Genomic DNA, 21,781 nt, shown 5'->3' with positions numbered 1-21,781 from the left:
AGACTGGTGTTAAACATTCCTTAACATTTTTATTAACTCGTTATTTACAGAGATGAAATTACAGAATTGGGATGTCGGGAATGGTCTCAAATTGCGGGAAATGGCCTCCGATTTTTCAAAATTTTCCCGGGGGAGAGCACATGGACTCCCCCATCCGGGCTCCGCGATCAGTAAAAGGGGCCGCTCCGACACGGGACCTCGGGCCGTTTCCCGGCCCCAATCCGACCCTGGATACAACACGCACGCGCTAACCATTCGGCCATCCAACACCCTATTTTACAGTGGGTAGCGACTAATAAAACATAATTAAGGTGAGAGAGAGAGAGAAATGGGGTTTAACGTCCACTCGACACAAACTAGGTCATTTCGGGACTATCACATTGTTCAATTTTATTTCAATCATTCGCTTGTGCGTAGGGGTCTTTAGCAGCGGGAGGAAACCGGAGGACCCGGAGTAAAGCCACGAGGTTGGACAGGCGACCCTACTCCTTGTCACGTACAACCGGGGAATCGAAACCATTCGGCCATCCAACCCCCCATAATTAAGGTAGTGGAAATTAAAAGAAGGTATAACAGCTGTTTTGATGTAACATCATTTACAGTTAAATATTACTTTAAATTGCGTTTTAGAGTTCGAATCACGCTATGGGCCCGAGAAGAACTCGTTCTCGCTTTTCAGGGTGGCCTCGGCGGAATTGACAAAGGAAATGTGCCTAATCCATCGGATAATGTAAAAAGCTGCATTCCAGGCTAAGTTCCCCATCGTATTGCACGCCTGGCGATCGAAAAGAAAAATACATTAATTAGTCTTAAATTGAGAAGACGTTAAACCCCATTCCAGTATTATATATATTGGGTGTGACTGTGATAAATACGGGGTTAAATGTACTGTCATGAACTGGCGTGGTTCCCCCGTTTTCCATTATGCAGGTGTGCAGGTATTGGAATTCCGTGTAAGAGTAAGCTGTCGCGCCGCTCTCCAAGACAAGATTATTTATATATATATTCTCACCTGGTACAATAATTGATTGTTTTATAAACTTGGACGACATTAGTCACTCTATCTATTTCACTATAAAACTACAACAATGCAGGATAAATGGACAGGTATCATCCTCTCAAGGTCTGTAAATTTGTGTAACGAAACAGCTGACCGACAGCCGACAACTCTATACGCCTATATTACGCGTGGGTGTATATAGAAAAATTGCAAATAGAAAAAAAAGTGAGGAGTCCTTCCGTATTCGTGACTGAGACATTCTCCTATTGAACACCAAAACCAAATTTAAATAAAAGAAAGATGGTCAAATTCAGGCTGATATGGATTTTAGCAAATTTCATGAAATTCGGGCAATAATTCAGCCCTGAAGATAGCTTTGATACATTTTATGTGAAATCAAGGGCTATAACGCTAAGCATATTCATAATTATGATGTCAGATTAGTAATTCTTTCCTCAGTTGATTTTAATGGTAAATCTATGACATGCCTTGGCCTATAACATTTTTTCTACTATGTCCCGACCGGGCGCACCGAATTGCCCAATATCACCCAATTAATAATACCCAATAATTCCAACTGTCAAGGCATACGTGAATGCCAATGTATACACGGGACCTCGGTTTTTCGTCCCACCCAAACGACTAGGCCCTCTGTCCTGCACCACTGACAAACGTAAACCACGTCGGAAAATCCAGATGAACCGCGACCTCCATGCTTACAAGCCAACGTCTTACTCACTTAGTAAGCTAGCACCCTTTGGCTCCCTGTTTAGAACGGAATTAGGTTAATGTCTCGATCTGCCACTTTAAGCGATTGGAATCACTTGTAAACTACAGCAAACTACTGTTCTGCTCCCACTGTGCTAACGAAAACGGGCATACGCCATACAGTGTGCTATGAGGGACACTTAGAGCGGACAGCGGCGCTGCGGCCTACTCTCAAGGAATCTTCAACGTGCACGCCACATACACGAGACTTCGGTTTTTTGTCCCATCCGAGCCATTTCGTCCCTGGTTAATTAGTATTTTGTATTATTTGATTTTTTAGGTTAATAGATGATCCAGTGCCAGCAGATGATACGTGTACAACAAAATTTACAATAAAATTCAATATAAAGTGTACAATAAAATTTCAATACATAACAATTTCATAAATATAACAAATTCAATGATTCTCTGTGGCAACAATTCCATGGCGATTCTTCCCCACACGGATATCCCGCCTGAAAAATCCTTCGTTAATGCTTTTTTGTTGTAACTGAAAAAATAAATATTTGATTGTTAATATATTTTAGTGTACAATTTACTTTGTTGTTTATTAATAAACGGGCCCGCTCTAGCGTGGAGATGTTCCGAAATGATAAAGCGAATGTGTCCCGAAAGTAAACTATGTCGTGTGGACGACTTAACCAACGTATTTGGGCACACAATTGTACTTTGTAAAAATTGTATAAAAAAAATATTGTGTTCTTGAATGTGTCCAATTTAACAGCGAATTTATTATTATTATGTAACATACTAAGAACCTAACTACATTTTTTGGGCACCAACCACCACCGCCCCCCCCCCCCCCAGTCAAAAATTTCCCCGTACGCCTATGTGGACGACTGCACCAACGAGTGTGGACGACTTCACCAGATTTTTCGTGTGGACGACTTTGCTCGTGGACGACTTAACTGATATTCCTCTTGCCATGCCTTCGAACCTGCACCTGCTTCTTTTTTTTCTTTTGAACATACAATTATTTCGGTGGGTGCATGGGTATTTTGTTTATACGACACAGTATGAAAGTGCCATTTAACGAAAACGAAAGTTGATTAAGATGCCAAGTTATGGCAACTTAAAAGTAAATAGCACGATCTGCTTAGTCACATAATAGAGTAATTAATTTAGAAGCTTCACACAGAACGATAATTTGCCTTACACCAGAGAATTTAGTAAGGCAGAGTAGGGTGAAGCTTGGTGATTTTATTTATATTTTCTTTTCTTTTCTTTTTGTATAGAATTGGTATATCAGATGGTTGGAGATGTTGTTGATATAGGGATGCATTCTGTTGGACCATATGATCCAGAGGTAGAGATACATGATATGGAAGGATTTTGTGGAATGTATATTGTTTATATGTGTAGCAGCAAAGGATTTAAAGTGCTGTAATTTAGGGCAGTGTAGAAATAAGTGACTGTAGGTTTCATTATTTTTCTTGCAGTATTGACATTTATAGTCATCTACGTAAATATTTCGAGTGTGGAGAATATCTTTTGTGGGAAATGCATTGTGTATTATTTTGTGCATAAATTCTTTTTCTATTTCAGATAGTGTTGGACATTTATATAAATTATGCCAAACTTTTTCAAAATTTATATGAGGTAGGTGTTTGTTTATTTTTGGTTGTACGTTCTTACTATCAATGAGTGACCAGTACAAGTACAGACTTTTTCTTTAATCGATAGGTTGTAAGTAGACCAGTGACTAATAGTTGATTTAATCGTCATGATGAGGGGTAACCAGATTTTTTTCCATTTTATTGATCTCAAAACAAAAGCCCAGTAATTTAATTGTGTCTGTTTTAATGTTTATGTTTATATTTTCAGGAAATGAGTCATTTGATGGTTTACGAACACCAACATGGAGGAATTCGGTTTTATCTAAATTTAGTTGAGAACTAGATACGGAGCCAAAATTTATACGTAAGGAATAGAGAATCATGGATAGAGGACAACCTTGACGGATCGAACGATTATTTTTGATATTTTGAGAGAAGGATCCATTTACTTGAACTTTACTTTTCAAATTTTTAAACAGTATTGTAACCCAATTTACGATGTAATTTGGAAAATTCATGTGTTTTAGTAGGGTTTTTATATAATCGTGTTCAATACGGTCAAAGGCTTTTTTCCTAATCAAACGATAAGATATAGGCATTAGTTTCATGTGTGTCTAAATAATTTAGGATTGAATCAATTGAATACAGGTTATCGAAGATGCTTTTATTTGGTCCGGCTCCCGTTTGTGTTTTAGAGATCAATTTGTTAATAACTGTGTTCATTCATATACTTAATATTTTTGTGATGATTTTATAGTCGACACATAACAGGCTTATTGGTCTATAGTTCTTAAGTAATCGGTGGTCGCCTCTATTCTTATAGACAAACAATTTATTCTTATAATTAATTATTATTATACCGGTTCTCATTGTGTTTGATAATTCACCCTGTAGATAGACGTTGTTTATTACTTCTGTCAGGTCGGTTCCTATGGTGTCAAAGAATTTGATATAGAAATCTCCTGGAATACCATCGATGCCTGGGCTACGGTTTGATCTGAAACTTTGTAAGGCCTTAAGATCTTCATCTTTAGATATGAAATGAGACAGGGAATCTCTTTCCGTGTTAGTTAGAGTATTTATGTTACTGTTTTCAATATAGGAGTTTATTAGGTTTTCGTTAATGTTTTGGGATGTATATAGTTGTTGGTAATATTGGTGAATTGTGTCTAGAATATCTTGTTCATTATCAAATACTGTATTATTTTGATTGATTAATTGTTTAATTTGCTTTTTAGCACCGTTTTTGACCTCAGCTAATTTATATATTTTAGAATATTGTAACCTTGTATTGTATTTTGTTCTATTATTTCGATTTTTGTTTGAATTTCATGCATTGAGTTAGTATTCATAGGTAGTATGGAAGTAGATCAACTTATAGTGTGATATATATTGAGACTATATTTATGTTATATATATGAATGCATATCTAGCACTATGCATATCTAGCGGTGTATTATGAATGTATGTTATATTAAAGGACGACGGATATTGTTAGCGTTGGTGACATGGGCTACTCCTAGATCTATCTTTATAATAGTATTAACATGTCACGTTTAGATTATATTTAGAGAGAAAGATAGATAGATATGGGGTTAAGTGGAGGGAAACCGCAGTTCAGGACCCGGAAAAACCCACGAGATTCGTTGACACGTATATGCGGGGAACCTACTCCATGCAGATTGACTCTATGTATATGATAGACCAGGAAAAAACCCACGATAAATATATTTGTGACAATGTATCTTTAATATCCATGTGGTTGAAGCGGATATTTAGTTGAGAGATTAATTCTCCAAATATTGCGGGAGGTTGCGTGACCGAAAGGTTAACGCATGCGCGTTGGATCATAAGGTCTGCAATGAGTCAAGTGGTGTGGTTTCGATTCCCCGCTTGTACGGGACAAGAAGTAGGGCCCATCCTCCTAATTTTGCTCCCACTTCTAAAGACCCATACGCATAAGCGAATCATTTACATAAAATCGAAACATATGTTAAAAACGAAACTCTCTCTCTCTCTCTCTCTCTCTTATTAAGGTGAATAATTTCTGTACATGTTAACTATTACCTACATCCTATATTATTTATATTATATGAACTATTATAGATGGCCAATTACTACTAAACCAAGCATATCATAGTATGATGTACTATTAATATTATATGAACTATAATAGATAACCAATTAATACTAAACCAAGCATATCATAGTATGATGTACTATTAATATTATATGAACTATAATAGATGGCCAATTAATACTAAACCCAGCATATCATTGGTTTATAGTGGAGAATAATTAACATCAAAGTTTACTGTATTACAAGATATGATGGGAATTATTAATGTCTATAATCAGTATATTTCAAGTGAAATGAAATGAAATGGATTTTAACGTCCTACTGTTCAGCTCCAACTGGGCTAATGCAGTGTGCTATAAGAGAAATTTTGCTCTGACAGAGGCTCGACGGCCTACTCTTATTTCGAATTTCAACTCTCATGGGTTCTTTTATGTGCATGCCAATATGTACAATGGACCTCACCTTGGTGTTTCATCCCATCCAAAGGACTATACGTTGTCCTACATCACTGACAGGTTAGCCAATTAACGTCTTACTCACTGAGCCACCGTGGCTCCCATGTGGAATGAATCAGAATTGTAACAAAGGTTAACCTAAGCTATATTGTACAAGTGATGTAATTATTTATAATGGGTATAACGAACATCTATTCAAGTGAAATGAATCAACATTAAATCAACTGCTATCATTAGACGAGTAATATAGTATTTTATGACTAAACGAAGTATCATAACATATAATTGATTGATCAATAGTAGAGGTCTAATAATATTGTAATGATATCATTCAGGTATATAATACATGATATACTAATGATATTGTAATGATATCAGTCAGGTATATAATACATGATATACTAATGATATTTATTTTAGCTTGTAATATATTTATTCACAGAATATAATTATACATTATAATATTTACAGTATTTTATAATTTCCACACCTTTAATTTATTTTTTTACTTATTCCCTGTTACTATATAAGACACACACAGGCAAAGTATTCGCTGTTACTATATAAGACACACACGGGCAAAGTATTCCCTGTTACTACATGTATATATGACACACAGGCAAAGTAAAATACAATAATATATAATAATTAAAACAAATATTTTTGATTATTTATAATATGTATAGTCTAATAGTTGAGTAGATATAAAAGAGTGAACAGTAAAATTATTTATAATGTGTATAGTGTAAGAGTTGAGTATGTATAAAAGAGTAAAAAGTAAAATATGATATATATAAATAAAATCATTGCCTGTATTTTGCACACCTATAATACAATAGAGCGATACAGATTTTAAGTACATTTAGTGTCAATAAGAAAATCTGGTTTTAAATACTAATTATAAATTTCAATGTTTCAATTATTGCAATATTTGATGACTTTACGTCTAAATGAAGATTATATAGAGAAAAAGAATTACATTAAATAAATAATTTGCAGATATTTTCTAATTAAACAGGTTGGCAGTGGGATTTTGGAGTGTAGAGTTTTTTGGCTGTTGAGTACATAGTGTCTATCTGAAAATATGCTTCAAATTTTAAAATATGGCTCTTAATGTTTCAAAAGTTACTATATTTGGTGACTTCAATAGCAAATAAAGATAATGTAAGCAAGAAAATTGTTTATAATTCAGAGTTGGCTGAGAATATCTTGTGAAAAGGTTTACAATAACCAATTTCCATGTTAATTTTTTGAGATGACTGGATGAGCAAGACTAATATGATTTGTATAGTTTAGAAAGAGCTGGATAGTAGGGGCTTGTATCACTGACAAACATTGGGTGTTTATGTTAGGGGTTAAAAGATGGGTCGAATGCTTGCCGACGGCAATTCGTCTGCTATTCTAGAGAGATATTTTCATAAAGGATTTAAGTTGTCAGTTATATCAACTTTAAGGGTATTTAATTTAGTAACTTTAGATGTTATATTTAGGATTGAGTTTTTTTATTGTGATTTCTAAGTATGACAATTACCCTTTAGGCTTATTTCATATCTAAAGTTATTTCTTAAACAAAGTAGATTTGTTCTATATTAGATTGAAATAGATGAAAGACTTCGAAGCTCTTCGGAGGGGATCACGGTGGCTAGGTGGGTAAGACGCTGGCTCGCTATCCTGGAAGTCGGTTTTCGATCCCTGCATTGGCCGAGAATGTTCATCCAGATTTTCCGGTGTGGTTTCCCCTTGTCAGTAATGCAGGACAGAGGGCCTGACAAGCACAACTGTCTAGTCATTCGGATGGGACGAAAAAACGAGGTCCCGTGTACACATTGGCGTGCACGTAAAAGATCCCTTGACAGTTGGAATTATATATGAAAGTAGGCCGTAGTGCCGCTATCCGGGATAAATTTCCCCCATAGCACACTGTATGGCGTATGCCCGTCTTCATTAGTCGAGTTCGGAGCATTTCATTTCATTTCGAAGCTCTTCGGGGAAGGTGTTAGAAGGAATATTTAGGGATGTTCTGGAATATTCAAGCATTCTCATCAATAAATTTTTCTAACTTAAAGAAATCTAATAGGGATGTTTGAAGGTTTTGATCTTATTATATTATATTTAACAATATAATATTTAATTACAAGTTCTTCGGAAGAGGTGTTCGAGGGAATAATCATTGAATAGTTATCAAAGTGAGAGAGAGATGGGATTTAACGTCCACTCGACACAAACTAGGTCATTTCGGGACTAACATATGGTTGAATTTTATTTCCATAATTTCCATAACGGGGTCTTTAGCTGTGAGAGGAAACCGGAGGACCCGGAGAAAACCCACGAGGTTGGACAGGCGACCCTACCCCTTGTCACGTACAACCGGGGAATCGAAACACCACCAGTTGACTCAATGACAGACCGTGTGATACAGCGCGCGCGTGCTAACAAGTGAGAAATAATATGAGATTCTAAATAAATTAGAAACCAAAAAGATTTCTCAGGTATGGAGATTTTGACTTTAATAGGTTCAACGATAGAAGAATTAGATGCTCTTCGGCAAAAGTGTAAAATATGAAGAGATTCAGAGTGAAATGAATTGTTTTGAAAAAATTATTAAGATTACGCAAAAGCTTTTGAATGTTTTGTCTATATTACATTCAGAGTTGAGAAATGGATTCCAAGCTCTTGAGACAGTATATCAACATACTTTTAAAAAGTAATTTTAAACTAAGTTCGGGAATACCCGACCTCGAAGTTCGAAAGATCTAAAAGTTTCGAGGTAATAAAGTGTCCCGAATAATATTTGTAATAAAAGTAAACTGAACTTCCACTTGATTGATTAAGAATAATATACACATAAATTATTATATTCTAAAAATTAACAAAGATTTAACTCCCTTGCAATATTGACTAATGATTAGATTCCACTTAATTGATTAGATTCAGACTGCATTCAACAGAGAGAGAGAGAGAGAGAGAGAGAGAGAGAGAGAGGGTATGGGAATTATTTATTTTTAGATATATTTTTAGGATTGAGCTTGTTCAATGTGTATTCTAAATATGACAAATATATTTAAGTATGGCAACTTTCATACCTAAATACGACAAATGTATTTTAGTGTGATAAAATCAACTTTCATACCCAAAGGTTATTTCTTAAACAAAGAGACATATCATTCATCCAATCACTTTTCTCACTTTTATTTTAATGGTACAAGTCAAATAGAATTCTGTGCTGGTTAGGAGAAGTCGAGTTCAATTTCTCCATTATAATTATATTTAACAAATAGGGATGAATATTTCTCTAAATGTTGTTTGGTTATTTTTATAATACTTGCTAATGTAATATAGGTTTTATTGAAGCATTCTATGAAAATATTTAATAATATCAATATTATAATGTACCGTATCTATCATTGTCTTGCACTGATTAAATAAACAGGTGGATTGTTACACATATAATAATAAAATAAAATAAAGGAATTTAATACAATATCATTTAAAGGTACAGGTAAAATATATGTTATGACATCTTGAATAAACGAAATCAAAATAAATAAATCAGTCGTGATATAATCATATTTATTTATAACTAAACGACGCAACATACCATATAATTGATATATGATTGAAAAATAATGGAATTCATGGCTATCGAACTTCAAAGTGGGTGATGTCGGATGTGACCCTGGGTAGTTTAAATAATCGTCCCCCGTGGGCTCACAAACCAGTAAGTCCCTCATCCTCATCCGTATTATCCCGGGTTGGTGACAAACAGTAGAACGTTAAACCCCATTTTATTGCAATTGATATGTTTAAAACAGTAGACCCTTAAACCCCATTTTATTTCAATTTATATGTTTAAAATGAATGATATGTATTATTGCAACTGTTTGTTGGTTTCTTTTAGAACGTATTTTACGATATGATAAATGAAATGGAGTTAAACGCCCTACTTCTTTGACTGGGCAAATGAAAACGGCCATACGCCAAGCAGAGTGCTATGAGGGAAATGTAACCTGGACAGCAGCGCTACTGCCTATTCTAATATCGAATTCCAACTGCCAAGGGATCTTTAAAGAGCATGCCAATTTGTACATGGGACTCGTTTTTTCGTCCCATCTAAACGACTATACGTTGATGTCCGTGATTTGTTAAGAGCTCTATCTAATATTTATCAATGGAAAGCCTCGTGTTTACCGAGAGTCTGATAAAAAACAAACACGATATTACTATGGACAAGGAACTGACTATACTAATTATATCATAACTTAACCACCGATACAGGGTTCGATATCACATTTGTACGTGATAAAGTTTTGATAATGTCATCTGTTCAATCTGTTGGGTTTCATCCGAAATGAAATCTGGTTGAAAGGGACCATTCCGATTTGAAAAAAAAGTCTCAGAAATAAATGTCCGTGTTTTTATGCAATGTATTTACCTTGTCTAAAGATATTGAATCGTTTGGACGTGAACGTTAAAACCGCTTATCCGGACGCGTCCTGCTGTTCTGCTACAACTGGGCATACGCCATTTGGTGCTACGGCCTACTCTAATATCGAATTCCAACTGCCAAGGTTCTTTTACGTGCACGCCAATATGTTCATGTGAGCCAGCATCTTACTCACTTAGCCACTGTGGCTCCCAGGTTTTCATACGAAACTTCCGTCACAACAGGAAGATCAAAGTATCTGTTAAACACTATTGACGATGGTGACGAATGTTTAAGACTACAGTCAAAATATTATACACCATGGCCCGATGACCCCACCCCTATCTTGGTCCGATGAGCCCCCCCCCCTCCCCTCACCACTATCTTGGCCCGATGACCCCCATATCTTGAGGCCCTCCTATGTTTCAGCATGCCAAGCCTATAGGTAAATCTAGCACTCTCTGTTAGTTAACGAGAGAGAGAGAGAGAGAGGGGGGCGGTGGGGGAGAGAGAGAGGGAGAAATGAGGTTTGACGTCCAATCGACACAAATTAGGTCATTTCGGGACAGTGGTTCAATATTATTTCAATAATTCTCTGGTGTGTACGGGTCTTTTGCATTGGGAGGAAACCGGAGGCCCAGAGAAAATCCACAAGGTAAGACAGGCGACCCTACTCCTACAACCGGGATATCGAAACCACGCCAGTTTATTCAATTACAGTGCGCACTAACCATTTGGGAGAATGTCCAACAAATGTCAAATTACCGGTCTTAATACGAGGTTCCAGTTATTGTGTCATACATCACTGGAAAGTGTGTTTCTATGGCTCTTTGAATCTTTGAAATGAGGTCTAACGTCCACTCGACTCAAACTAGGTCATTTCGGGACTAACATAAATGGTTTGATTTTATTTCAATAATTCGCTTGAGCGAAGGGGTCTTTAGCAATAGTAGGAAAATGGAGGATCCGGTGAAAACCCACGATCTTGGCTAGACGACTCTACTTGATCAATGGCAGGCCATCTATTAAACGCGCACGCGTTAAGCATTCGGTCAACCAACCTCCGAATATCTTTATAGTGTTCGTACTGGCTTATAAATAGGAGAGGGAACCATGGTGGTCAAGTGGGTAAGACACTGGCTCGCTAGCCTAGAGGTCGCCTGGTTTCCCCTTGAAAGTGATACAGGACCGAGGGCCTTAAAACAACCCGCGTATACATTGGCCTACACGTAAAAGATCCCTTGGCAGTTGGATTTCTTCTACGTCAATCAGGTTTAATACGTTAAACGTCATTTTATTTCAATTTATATGTTTAAAATGAATGATATGTATTATTACAACTGTTTGTGGGTTTCTTTTAGAACGTATTTTACGATATGATAAATGACATGGAGTTTAACGCCCTACTGCTTCGACTGTGAAAATGAAAACGATCATACGTCATGCACTGTGCTATAAGGGAAATTTAGCCCGAAGAGCGGCGCTACTGCCTATTCTAATATCGAATTCTTACTATCTAGCGATCTTTAAAGATCATGCCAATTTGTACATAAGATTCGTTTTTTCGTCCCATCCGAACGATTATACCAAAAACAAACTGGCAACTAAATTTTTTAATTAAATCAGACACATTACATGTTAGCTCTGTCTGTCTTTCTGTTGGCATTGCCAGATTTAGTTGAAGCCCCTCCCCATCCTCACGACAACAGGAAGATCAAAGTGACTATTAAACACTATTGAAGATATTGACGAATGTTTAGTTGATGCCCCCCCCCCTCCTCCCATACCTCATCTTGGCCCGATGACCCCCCCCCCCCAATCATGGCCCGATGAGCCCCCACACCACCCTCCACTCACCCATATCTTGGCCCGATGACCCTCATATCTTGAGACCCTCCTAGGTTTCATCCTGTCAAGCCCACAGGTCAATCTAGCACTGTCTGTTTGTTAGCGAGAGAGAGAGAGAGGGTGAGAGAGGGGGAGACAGAGACAGAGTGTATATTCCCATGCTCCTGTACACCATGTGCCGATACAGTGTCCAGAGATGTACGACAATTTAATCTATATGACATTTTCAGCTCTTAAGAAACATTCCTATCGGAGATAAAGCTCAAGTACCACTCTTAACATTTACACATTTTAAATCAGTGTAATAAACAGTGTTTAGCGCAATAGTAGAGTTGTCACTCTGCTTTATGCGCCACATTTTACATGGCATGAGCCTTGTTTCCCGGGGTGTGAAATTTCAGGCATCGGGTCAATGCCGACGTCTGATTGATTGGTTGATTGGAATTCGGGTGGACATGATAAAGACGGGCATGCGCCATACAGTGTACTATGAGGGACATTTTGCAGTCTTCACGTTGTCGGGCACGTAAAAGAATCCATGGCAACTGGAATTCGAAATAAAAGAAGGCCCCTCATTGCAGTCGGTGGTGATTAGTAAGACGTTAAATGTTGTCGGACACGTAAAAGAACCCATGACAGCCACGGTTGCTCAGTGGGTAGGACGTCGGCTCGCTAACCTGGAGGTCTCATATCGTTGGCCAAGAAAGTTCATCGTTTTTTTTCCGGCATATTTCCTCCTTGTCAGTGGTACGGCCACGGGGCAACATGTGTAGGCGTTCGGATAGGACGACTATACGGGGACCCGTAGACACATTGGCGGGGACCTTAAAAAAACCTTAACAATTGGAATTCGAAATAAGAGTCAGCTCCGCTATCCGGGCAAAATTTCACTTATAACACACTGTTTGTCGTATATTCCCGTCTTCATTAGCCCAGTCGGTGCAGAACAGTAGGACGTTAAACCTTATTTCATATCATTTCACTTGTCTACCTTCAACTTCACCAACTCGAGTGGATGTGTTATCATAAACTAGTTTAGAATTATAAGCGGGTGTATTTGAGGGGGGGGGGGGGCTCTATACTAATTTTGGCTTTTTAACATGTTTTTTTTATGTGTCAGAGTCTTATATAGCAGCTGTATAGTTTCTTACAGTTCATATCAGATATATATTGCTAGCTGTGTTATATAACGTGACATGACGACATCAGTACAACTTGTATGGTGGGTTATACAAGGATAGCTAGTAAGACAGAGCAATAATCTGTTAGTGATATCTACTAATTGGATAGACTAACATGCTATTACCCATGCTTAAGGTAAACAGCTACCATATTTTGGCTTGTTTTACTAATTGGATAGACTAAACCAGTATTAACCATGCTTATGGTTAATAGGTACCATATTTAGGCGACATTTCGAAGAATATTTTATATAAGAAGAACAATTCCTGATAATTACTTAACCCTTGGTACAATCTTGTAATCTCACCAATATATAGAGACTTTGCTTCACTTTTTTACATAACGATTCACAATGCAATGCACAGGGGAGAATTTAGTCCGTACAATGGCGTTTCTACCCAATTAAGTCAGCTATTAATTTAAAGTAGGTATTAATACAAATTTGTGATCAGATTTGTAACCCTCTATCCTATCTTCTAGTGAGAGGTGGTTGGGTTGCCTAATGGTTAATGCGTGCGCGTGGCATCATAAGGTCTCTCATTGAGTGAAGTGGCGTGGTTTCGATTCCCCGCTTGTTCATGACAATGAGTAGGATCGCCTGTCCAACCTCTTGGGTTTTCCCTGGGTCCACCGGTTTCCTCCCACTGGTGTACCTTTAACAGTAAACTGCTACCTCTATATTAACGGCGCACAGGTTTTTTTCTTATTGCATTAATGTAAGTTAACAGACTTCAAGATCAAGAACTGTTTTAAAAATGGTAACTACACGTTTTTCCTAACAAAGTGGAAAACAGGCTGGAAATTGTTCAACTTTCTCAGTCAAAGCCGGTGTCGAACAAGAATGGGTTGGAATGCCTGTGTTCAGTAACTTGTTTTGTTTCCCTTGACCTGTTGGTTACTACCAGTGCTTCATAATAAAACAACAATACAAAGAGTTTACAATTATTATTCTAATATGGAAAGATATTATACACGTATTTTAGCTCCATCTGGAATCATTTTTTATTATAATATGGAATGATATTATACATGTATTAAAGTTCCATCTGAAAAAAAAACTATCAGCTACTTCTTCCAGCGATTGACCATAATTTATTCCATATCGGATAGAAATAATGTTATCTCCCTTACACCGTAAACAAAACATTATTTAACAATAATTCAGCCATAACAGTAGTCTAATTATTAACGTCTTTTAATGTCAGTTATGTCATTAATTGTTACTTGAATTGTAAATTTTCTATGACCATTAATAAATCCACTGCCAGGATTACTGAATCTCTCCCAGTCAATAAGATCAGAAACATAAGTATAACCACCACCAGGTACAACAGTCCTATTACATTGTTTAACTACAGATTGTCTATCATCTGTTTTATTTATAACTTTATATGTGACGTCAACTTTACATGACGTAATACTTTTATCTTCTACGTCATTCAGGTATAATCCAACAAGTAATGATGATAGTTTACACACATAGATACTCCATGTAAAACCTGAAACTACATGTTGTTTACCATAATACCAACCACCATAACCTGGCACAGTATCCACATTAAAAACATCTTCAAACATATTCTGATGACAACTTACAATTTTACCAAGTTGATTAGTTAACAAAGTTTTATCTATCTCTGCTACTTGAAATGTTGAATATCTTACATCAGGTATATCCAATTTTCTACAACAACTTTCATCTTTTTCCTGTCTAACTTTAGGTATTCTTTGTAAAACTTGAACAACGGATGAATCTTCTAAAACATTCACTGAATATTTAACACTTGCTTTTAAATCTTCTGTTAGTCTTTTAATGTCCTCCATTAATTTCCTGAATTTGTATTCTTCCTCTTCACTAGTTTCTTGCATTTCCTTTTTAATATTTTCTCCGATTTTATGAAATTCTGAGCAGATTTTCTCAACTTGTGCATCTACTTTGTCACATTCAGTTTTTGTGCAGTTTTTGACTTCAGTTAATTTGCTATTTAAATTATCATAATGTTTCTGAAAATTAGTGATTTGTTTTTTTAATTCATCATTCAGTGATTGTAAGTCGTGTCTGATACTTTGTCTGACTTCATCCTCCTGTAAATCTAAATAATTGTGTCCATTATGATCGACCAAGAAACATTTCAAACAAACGGCTACAGTACAATCTTTACAGTATACTTTTACGGGCTCCTTTTCATGGCGCAGACAGAAATCTTTAGGATTTGGGATAGACGAAGCCGAAGCTTTTTCCTTTATTGTTTCGTGTGAAGTAGGCGCTTGATAGACCTGTGTTTCATCATATCGAGACACAACGTGGTCTTTACAAATTTTCATCTTATCATGCGTGGTTTTACATGATTTACATAAATATTGATCACAGTCTCGACAGAAATATTGACATGTATCTTCCGTACATACATCACATTGAGGAATATTAATTGGTTTAGGTTTAAATCGATCCAGACCTCCGTCACTAAGATTTATAAAGCTACGGCATAATGGACATTGGAACTGATCTTTAGTGGAGGTTTTGTTCACATAATCTTCTAAACAGATAAAACAAAAGGGGTGTTTACAATCGAGTACCACGCGTTGTTGAAAATCGTTCAAACAAATACTACACACTTCCTTCTCCGCCATTTTGAATAGCTGTATGTTGCACTGGTTGTATAAAATACGAGTTGAAACTGGACAAAATAACAACAAACAATTAGGCTAATATAATATACGATATCCTAGAAATCAAAAGTATGAACCTGCATAAACTTGCTATAATTTCTTATAAATGCATAAATTGGCTACCGTTTCTTAGAAATGCTAGCCAAAAGGTCTAAGGCACATAGTTGTAGACAATACGAGTTCAAACTGGACGAAAATACAAAATCAAACAATATAATATTTGATATCGAGACAGATGAACTAAAAATCAAAAGTATTAAATTCCACCAAAACGTCTAAATCCCATAGAAATCCACGTCTTTCATCGTCTTGCAAAGTTTGTCTTTCTTATACTGTAGACTGAACATGCGTAAACTTGCTACAGTTTCTCGGAAATTCTATTTTTATTTTCGTTTTGATATAATGACCTTCGACATTAGCCTTTGTCACCCAGACTATCACTGTGTGTATCAACTACCACGGATATTGTTAGTGTGGGTAACAGAGTCTACCACTAGCACGCCATGTCATGTTGACACTATATTTAGCGGTGTACGTCTATAATACCATCGTCTTACACAATTTATCTTCCTCGGACTGTAGACTGTACAAGTGAAAATTTGCTACAGTTTCTCGGAAATTCTATCGAAAACGTCTAAATCACATAAAAATCCACGTCTTTCATCGTCTTGCACAGTTTGTCTTCCTTATGCCGTAGACTGAACATGCGTAAACTTGCTGCAGTTTCTCGGAAATTCTATTTTTATTTTCGTTTTGATATAATGACCTTCGGCATTTGCCTTTGTCACCCGGACGATAACGGTGTACGTCAACCACCACTGATATAATATTATGAATGTATGTTATGTATGCATGTCAAGTTCAACTGATATTGTTAGCGTGGGTAACAGAGTCTACCACTATCACGCTATATCATATTGACACTATATCTAGCGGTGTACGTCTATAATTATAATATTATGAATGTATGTAGTATGAAAGTAGGTCAACTTATAGTGAGATATAATATAATGTATAATGTTTATACGTTTACACAGCTATAATTCCACGTGTTCCTATGTATGTCTCCAACTTGGTATATTCAACAATGTAGTAATATATCAACTTGGTATCTTTAACAATGTAGTAATATATCAACTAGTTAATAAACCTCTAGATATAATATACACGGCTGGGTCCACATGGCGCTATATCCTTACTTAGAAAGTTCATCGAGACTCTCTGATTTTAGTCCCATGCTCCATCCGAACGACTAGACGGTGTTCCTGCAGGACTGACAGAGGGACACCAAGCCGGAAAATCCGAATAGCTTTCTCAACCAACACTGGCATCAAACCCATAACCCCCTGGTTAACGAACGAGTGTCTTACTCACTGAGCCACCGCGACTCGCTTGATAATATAATACTTGACGTAATATCAAGGTTAATTTACGTCCGCTTCCATTGAGATGATACCGTAGACAATAAATCAATGTCTAAGTATTCTGATATTAACATATTGACGGTCGTGGTAGTCAACGAGTCAGGGGATTGAGTTCGAATCTCGAGGCTGGCTCGCTACCCTGGAGGTTGGGTGTTCGATCTCTGTATTGGTCGAGAAAGTTAAATTCATCCAGATTTTCCGTCGTGATTGAGGACGGAGGGCCTGACAAGGACCGCTGTCTAGTCGTTCGGAGGGTCCGAAAATCCGAGGTTCCGTGTACACATTGGCGTGTACGTAAAAGATCCCTTTACAGTTGGAATTCGATATAAGAGTAGGCCGTAGTGTCGCTGCCCGGACAGAATTTCCCTGAAAGTACACTGTATGGATATCCGTCTTCATTAGCCCATTTCGGGGCAGAACAGTAGGACGTTAAACTTCATTTCATTTTATTTCATTTCGAATCTTGAGAAGGATTTGTCGATCCTGATTTTCGTCTGCCAGGGACAGCATCCGTTAAGCTGACTAGTCCTTCGGATGTAACGATAAACAGAGGTCCACCCGTGTATAATTTGGTGCAATTCGTCTAATAAAACCTTTTTCTTCTGAACATTATATGGGGGGGGGGGTGTATTGAACCGGTCATGCAGCGATGATGATCATGTTGTATGTGGCCGGTAGCTTTAACGGGCCACCACGCCATCACTGGAGTTTGGAATGGGCTGGTATAATAGACTTTCTGGGCCGGGTGTGCTGGGTGTGGGCCGGAATTCGGAATCCGAAAATTTCACCGGATTCACCAGACACTTTCACCGGCAAATTTACTAATTATTAAGTCCCCTGTACCCTGTTTCTGGGGATACGTCAGAAACGTCTGCCGATCGTTTGTAAATTTCAATTTTAAGGCCTCAGCAAAATTTGATGATAGCTAGTCTGCTTGCTGAATATGAGTGCTAGACGATTTCCTGAGACTGGTGTTAAACATTCCTTAACATTTTTATTAACTCGTTATTTACAGAGATGAAATTACAGAATTGGGATGTCGGGAATGGTCTCAAATTGCGGGAAATGGCCTCCCATTTTTCAAAATTTTCCCGGGGGAGAGCACCCGGACTCCCCCATCCGGGCTCCGCGATCAGTAAAAGGGGCCGCTCCGACACGGGACCTCGGGCCGTTTCCCGGCCCCAATCCGCCCCTGGATACAACACGCACGCGCTAACCATTCGGCCATCCAACACCCTATTTTACAGTGGGTAGCGACTAATAAAACATAATTAAGGTGAAAGAGAGAAATGGGGTTTAACGTCCACTCGACACAAACTAGGTCATTTCGTGACTAACACATGGTTCAATTTTATTTTAATCATTCGCTTGTGCGTAGGGGTCTTTAGCAGTGGGAGAAAACCGGGGGACCCGGAGTAAAGCCACGAGGTTGGACAGGCGACCCTACTCCTTGTCACGTACAACCGGGGAATCGAAACCCCGCCAGTTCACTCAATGACAGGCCGTATGGTACAGCGCGCGTGCTAACCATTCCGCCATCCAACCCCCCATAATTAAGGTAGAGAAAATTAAAAGAAGGTTTTGATGTAACATCATTTACAGTTAAATATTACTTTAAATTGCGTTTTAGAGTTCGAATCACGCCATGGGCCCGAGAAGAACTCGTTCTCGCTTTTCAGGGTGGCCCCGGCGGAATTGACAAAGGAAATGTGCCTAATCCATCGGATAGGGTAAAAAGCGGCATTCCAGGCAAAGTTCACCATCGTATTGCACGCCTGGCGATTGAAAAGAAAAATACATTAATTAGTCTTAAATTGAGGAGACGTTAAACCCCATTCTAGTATTATATATATTGGGTGTGACTGTGATAAATACGGGGTTAAATGTACTGTCATGAACTGGCGTGGTTCCCCCGTTTTCCATTGTGCAGGACTTTGGGCCTGGCAATAGATAACACCTAGTTGTTCCGACAGTTCTTGTCTACTCAGGCGTGCAGGTATTGGAATTCCGTGTAAGAGTAAGCTGTCGCGCCGCTCTCCAAGACAAGATTATTTATATATAATTATATATCAATAGGTGATGTATTTTTATTATATATTCTCACCTGGTACAATAATTGATTGTTTTATAAACTTGGACGACATTAGTCACCCTATCTATTTTACTATAAAACTGCAACAATGCAGGATAAATGGATATGGATCATCCTGTCAAGGTTTGTAAATTTGTGTAACGAAACAGCTGACCGACAGCCGACAACTCTATACGCCTATATTACGCGTGGGTGTATATAGAAAAATTGCAAATAGAAAAAAAAGTGAGGAGTCCTTCCGTATTCGTGACTGAGACATTCTCCTATTGAACACCAAAACCAAATTTAAATAAAAGAAAGATGGTCAAATTCACGCTGATATGGATTTTAGCAAATTTCATGAAATTCGGGCAATAACTCAGCCCTGTATATAGCTTTGATACGTTTTATGTGAAATCAAGGGCTATAACTCTAAGCATGTTCATAATTATGATGTCAGTAATTAGTAATTCTTTCCCCAGGTGATTTTAATGTTAAATCTATGACATGCCTTGGCCTATAACATTTTTTCTAATATGCCCCGACCGGGCGTATTGAATTACCCAATAACACCCAATTAATAATACCCAATAATTCCAACTGCCAAGGCATACGTGCATGCCAATGTATACACGAGACCTCGGTTTTTCGTCCCATCCGAACGACTAGATAGCTGTCCTTGGCAGGCCCTCCGTCCTGCACCACTGACAAAGGTAAACCACATCGGAAAATCCAGATGAACCGCGACCTCCATGCTTACAAGCCAACGTCTTACTCACTTAGTAAGCTAGCACCCTTTGGCTCCCTTTTTAGAACGGAATTAGGTTAATGTCTCGATCTGCCACTTTAAGCGATTGGAATCACTTGTAAACTACAGCAAACTACTGTTCTGCTCCCACTGTGCTAACGAAAACGGGCATACGCCATACAGTGTGCTATGAGGGACACTTAGAGCGGACAGCGGCGCTGCGGCCTACTCTCAAGGAATCTTCAACGTGCACGCCACATACACGAGACTTCGGTTTTTTGTCCCATCCGAGCCATTTCGTCCCTGGTTAATTAGTATTTTGTATTATTTGATTTTTTAGGTTAATAGATGATCCAGTGCCCGCAGATGATACGTGTACAACAAAATTTACAATAAAATTCAATATAAAGTGTACGATAAAATTTCAATACATAACAATTTCATAAATATAACAAATTCAATGATTCTCTGTGGCAACAATTCCATGGCGATTCTTCCCCACACGGATATCCCGCCTGAAAAATCCTTCGTTAATGCTTTTTTGTTGTAACTGAAAAAATAAATATTTGATTGTTAATATATTTTAGTGTACAATTTACTTTGTTGTTTATTAATAAACGGGCCCGCTCTAGCGTGGAGATGTTCCGAAATGATAAAGCGAATGTGTCCCGAAAGTAAACTATGTCGTGTGGACGACTTAACCAACGTATTTGGGCACACAATTGTACTTTGTAAAAATTGTATAAAAAAAATATTGTGTTCTTGAATGTGTCCAATTTAACAGCGAATTTATTATTATTATGTAACATACTAAGAACCTAACTACATTTTTTGGGCACCAACCACCACCGCCCCCCCCCCCCCCAGTCAAAAATTTCCCCGTACGCCTATGTGGATGACTGCACCAACGAGTGTGGACGACTTCACCAGATTTTTCGTGTGGACGACTTTGCTCGTGGACGACTTAACTGATATTCCTCTTGCCATGCCTTCGAACCTGCACCTGCTTCTTTTTTTTCTTTTGAACATACAATTATTTCGGTGGGTGCATGGGTATTTTGTTTATACGACACAGTATGAAAGTGCCATTTAATGAAAACGAAAGTTGATTAAGATGCCAAGTTATGGCAACTTAAAAGTAAATAGCACGATCTGCTCAGTCACATAATAGAGTAATTAATTTAGAAGCTTCACACAGAACGATAATTTGCCTTACACCAGAGTATTTAGTAAGGCAGAGTAGGGTGAAGCTTGGTGATTTTATTTATATTTTCTTTTCTTTTCTTTTTGTATAGAATTGGTATATCAGATGGTTGGAGATGTTGTTGATATAGGGATGCATTCTGTTGGACCATATGATCCAGAGGTAGAGATACATGATATGGAAGGATTTTGTGGAATGTATATTGTTTATATGTGTAGCAGCAAAGGATTTAAAGTGCTGTAATTTAGGGCAGTGTAGAAATAAGTGACTGTAGGTTTCATTATTTTTCTTGCAGTATTGACATATATAGTCATCTACGTAAATATTTGGAGTGTGGAGAATATCTTTTGTG

At 37.6% G+C, this 21,781-nt stretch overlaps 2 protein-coding genes and 1 long non-coding RNA gene across 4 annotated transcripts in view; 1 reads left to right on the top strand and 2 right to left on the bottom strand.

Annotated features, from left to right (window-relative positions):
• LOC130012188 (E3 ubiquitin-protein ligase TRIM33-like) overlaps window positions 1-16,721 on the bottom strand; it is a 94,560-nt gene extending 77,839 nt beyond the window's left edge. Inside the window, exon 1 of the mRNA XM_056099609.1 lies at window positions 16,060-16,721. The gene's annotated coding sequence lies outside the window, so the exon portion shown is untranslated. The remainder of the gene's footprint in view (window positions 1-16,059) is intronic.
• Window positions 2,339-21,781, top strand: part of LOC130012195 (uncharacterized) — a 148,180-nt gene continuing 128,737 nt past the window's right edge. Inside the window, exons 1-4 of one of the 2 annotated variants that reach the window (XR_008787565.1) lie at window positions 2,339-2,749; window positions 3,004-3,074; window positions 3,314-3,367; window positions 3,593-3,688. This is a non-coding gene — a long non-coding RNA (uncharacterized LOC130012195). Of the gene's footprint in view, window positions 2,750-2,888; window positions 3,075-3,313; window positions 3,368-3,592; window positions 3,689-21,781 lie in introns of those variants that run through there. The other variant, XR_008787566.1, reaches the window with a different exon arrangement.
• Window positions 14,361-16,034, bottom strand: LOC130012190 (E3 ubiquitin-protein ligase TRIM33-like). The gene has a single exon (XM_056099611.1). The coding sequence runs from the start codon at window positions 15,941-15,943 to the stop codon at window positions 14,498-14,500; it is 1,446 nt and encodes a 481-aa protein (XP_055955586.1). The 5' UTR covers window positions 15,944-16,034; the 3' UTR covers window positions 14,361-14,497.

The sequence above is a fragment of the Patella vulgata genome, chromosome 3 (genome assembly GCF_932274485.2).
Source record: "Patella vulgata chromosome 3, xgPatVulg1.2, whole genome shotgun sequence".
NCBI lineage: Eukaryota > Metazoa > Mollusca > Gastropoda > Patellidae > Patella > Patella vulgata.
The sequence above is the reverse complement of the archived record's forward strand: the minus strand, read 5'-3'. Positions and strand labels throughout refer to the sequence as shown.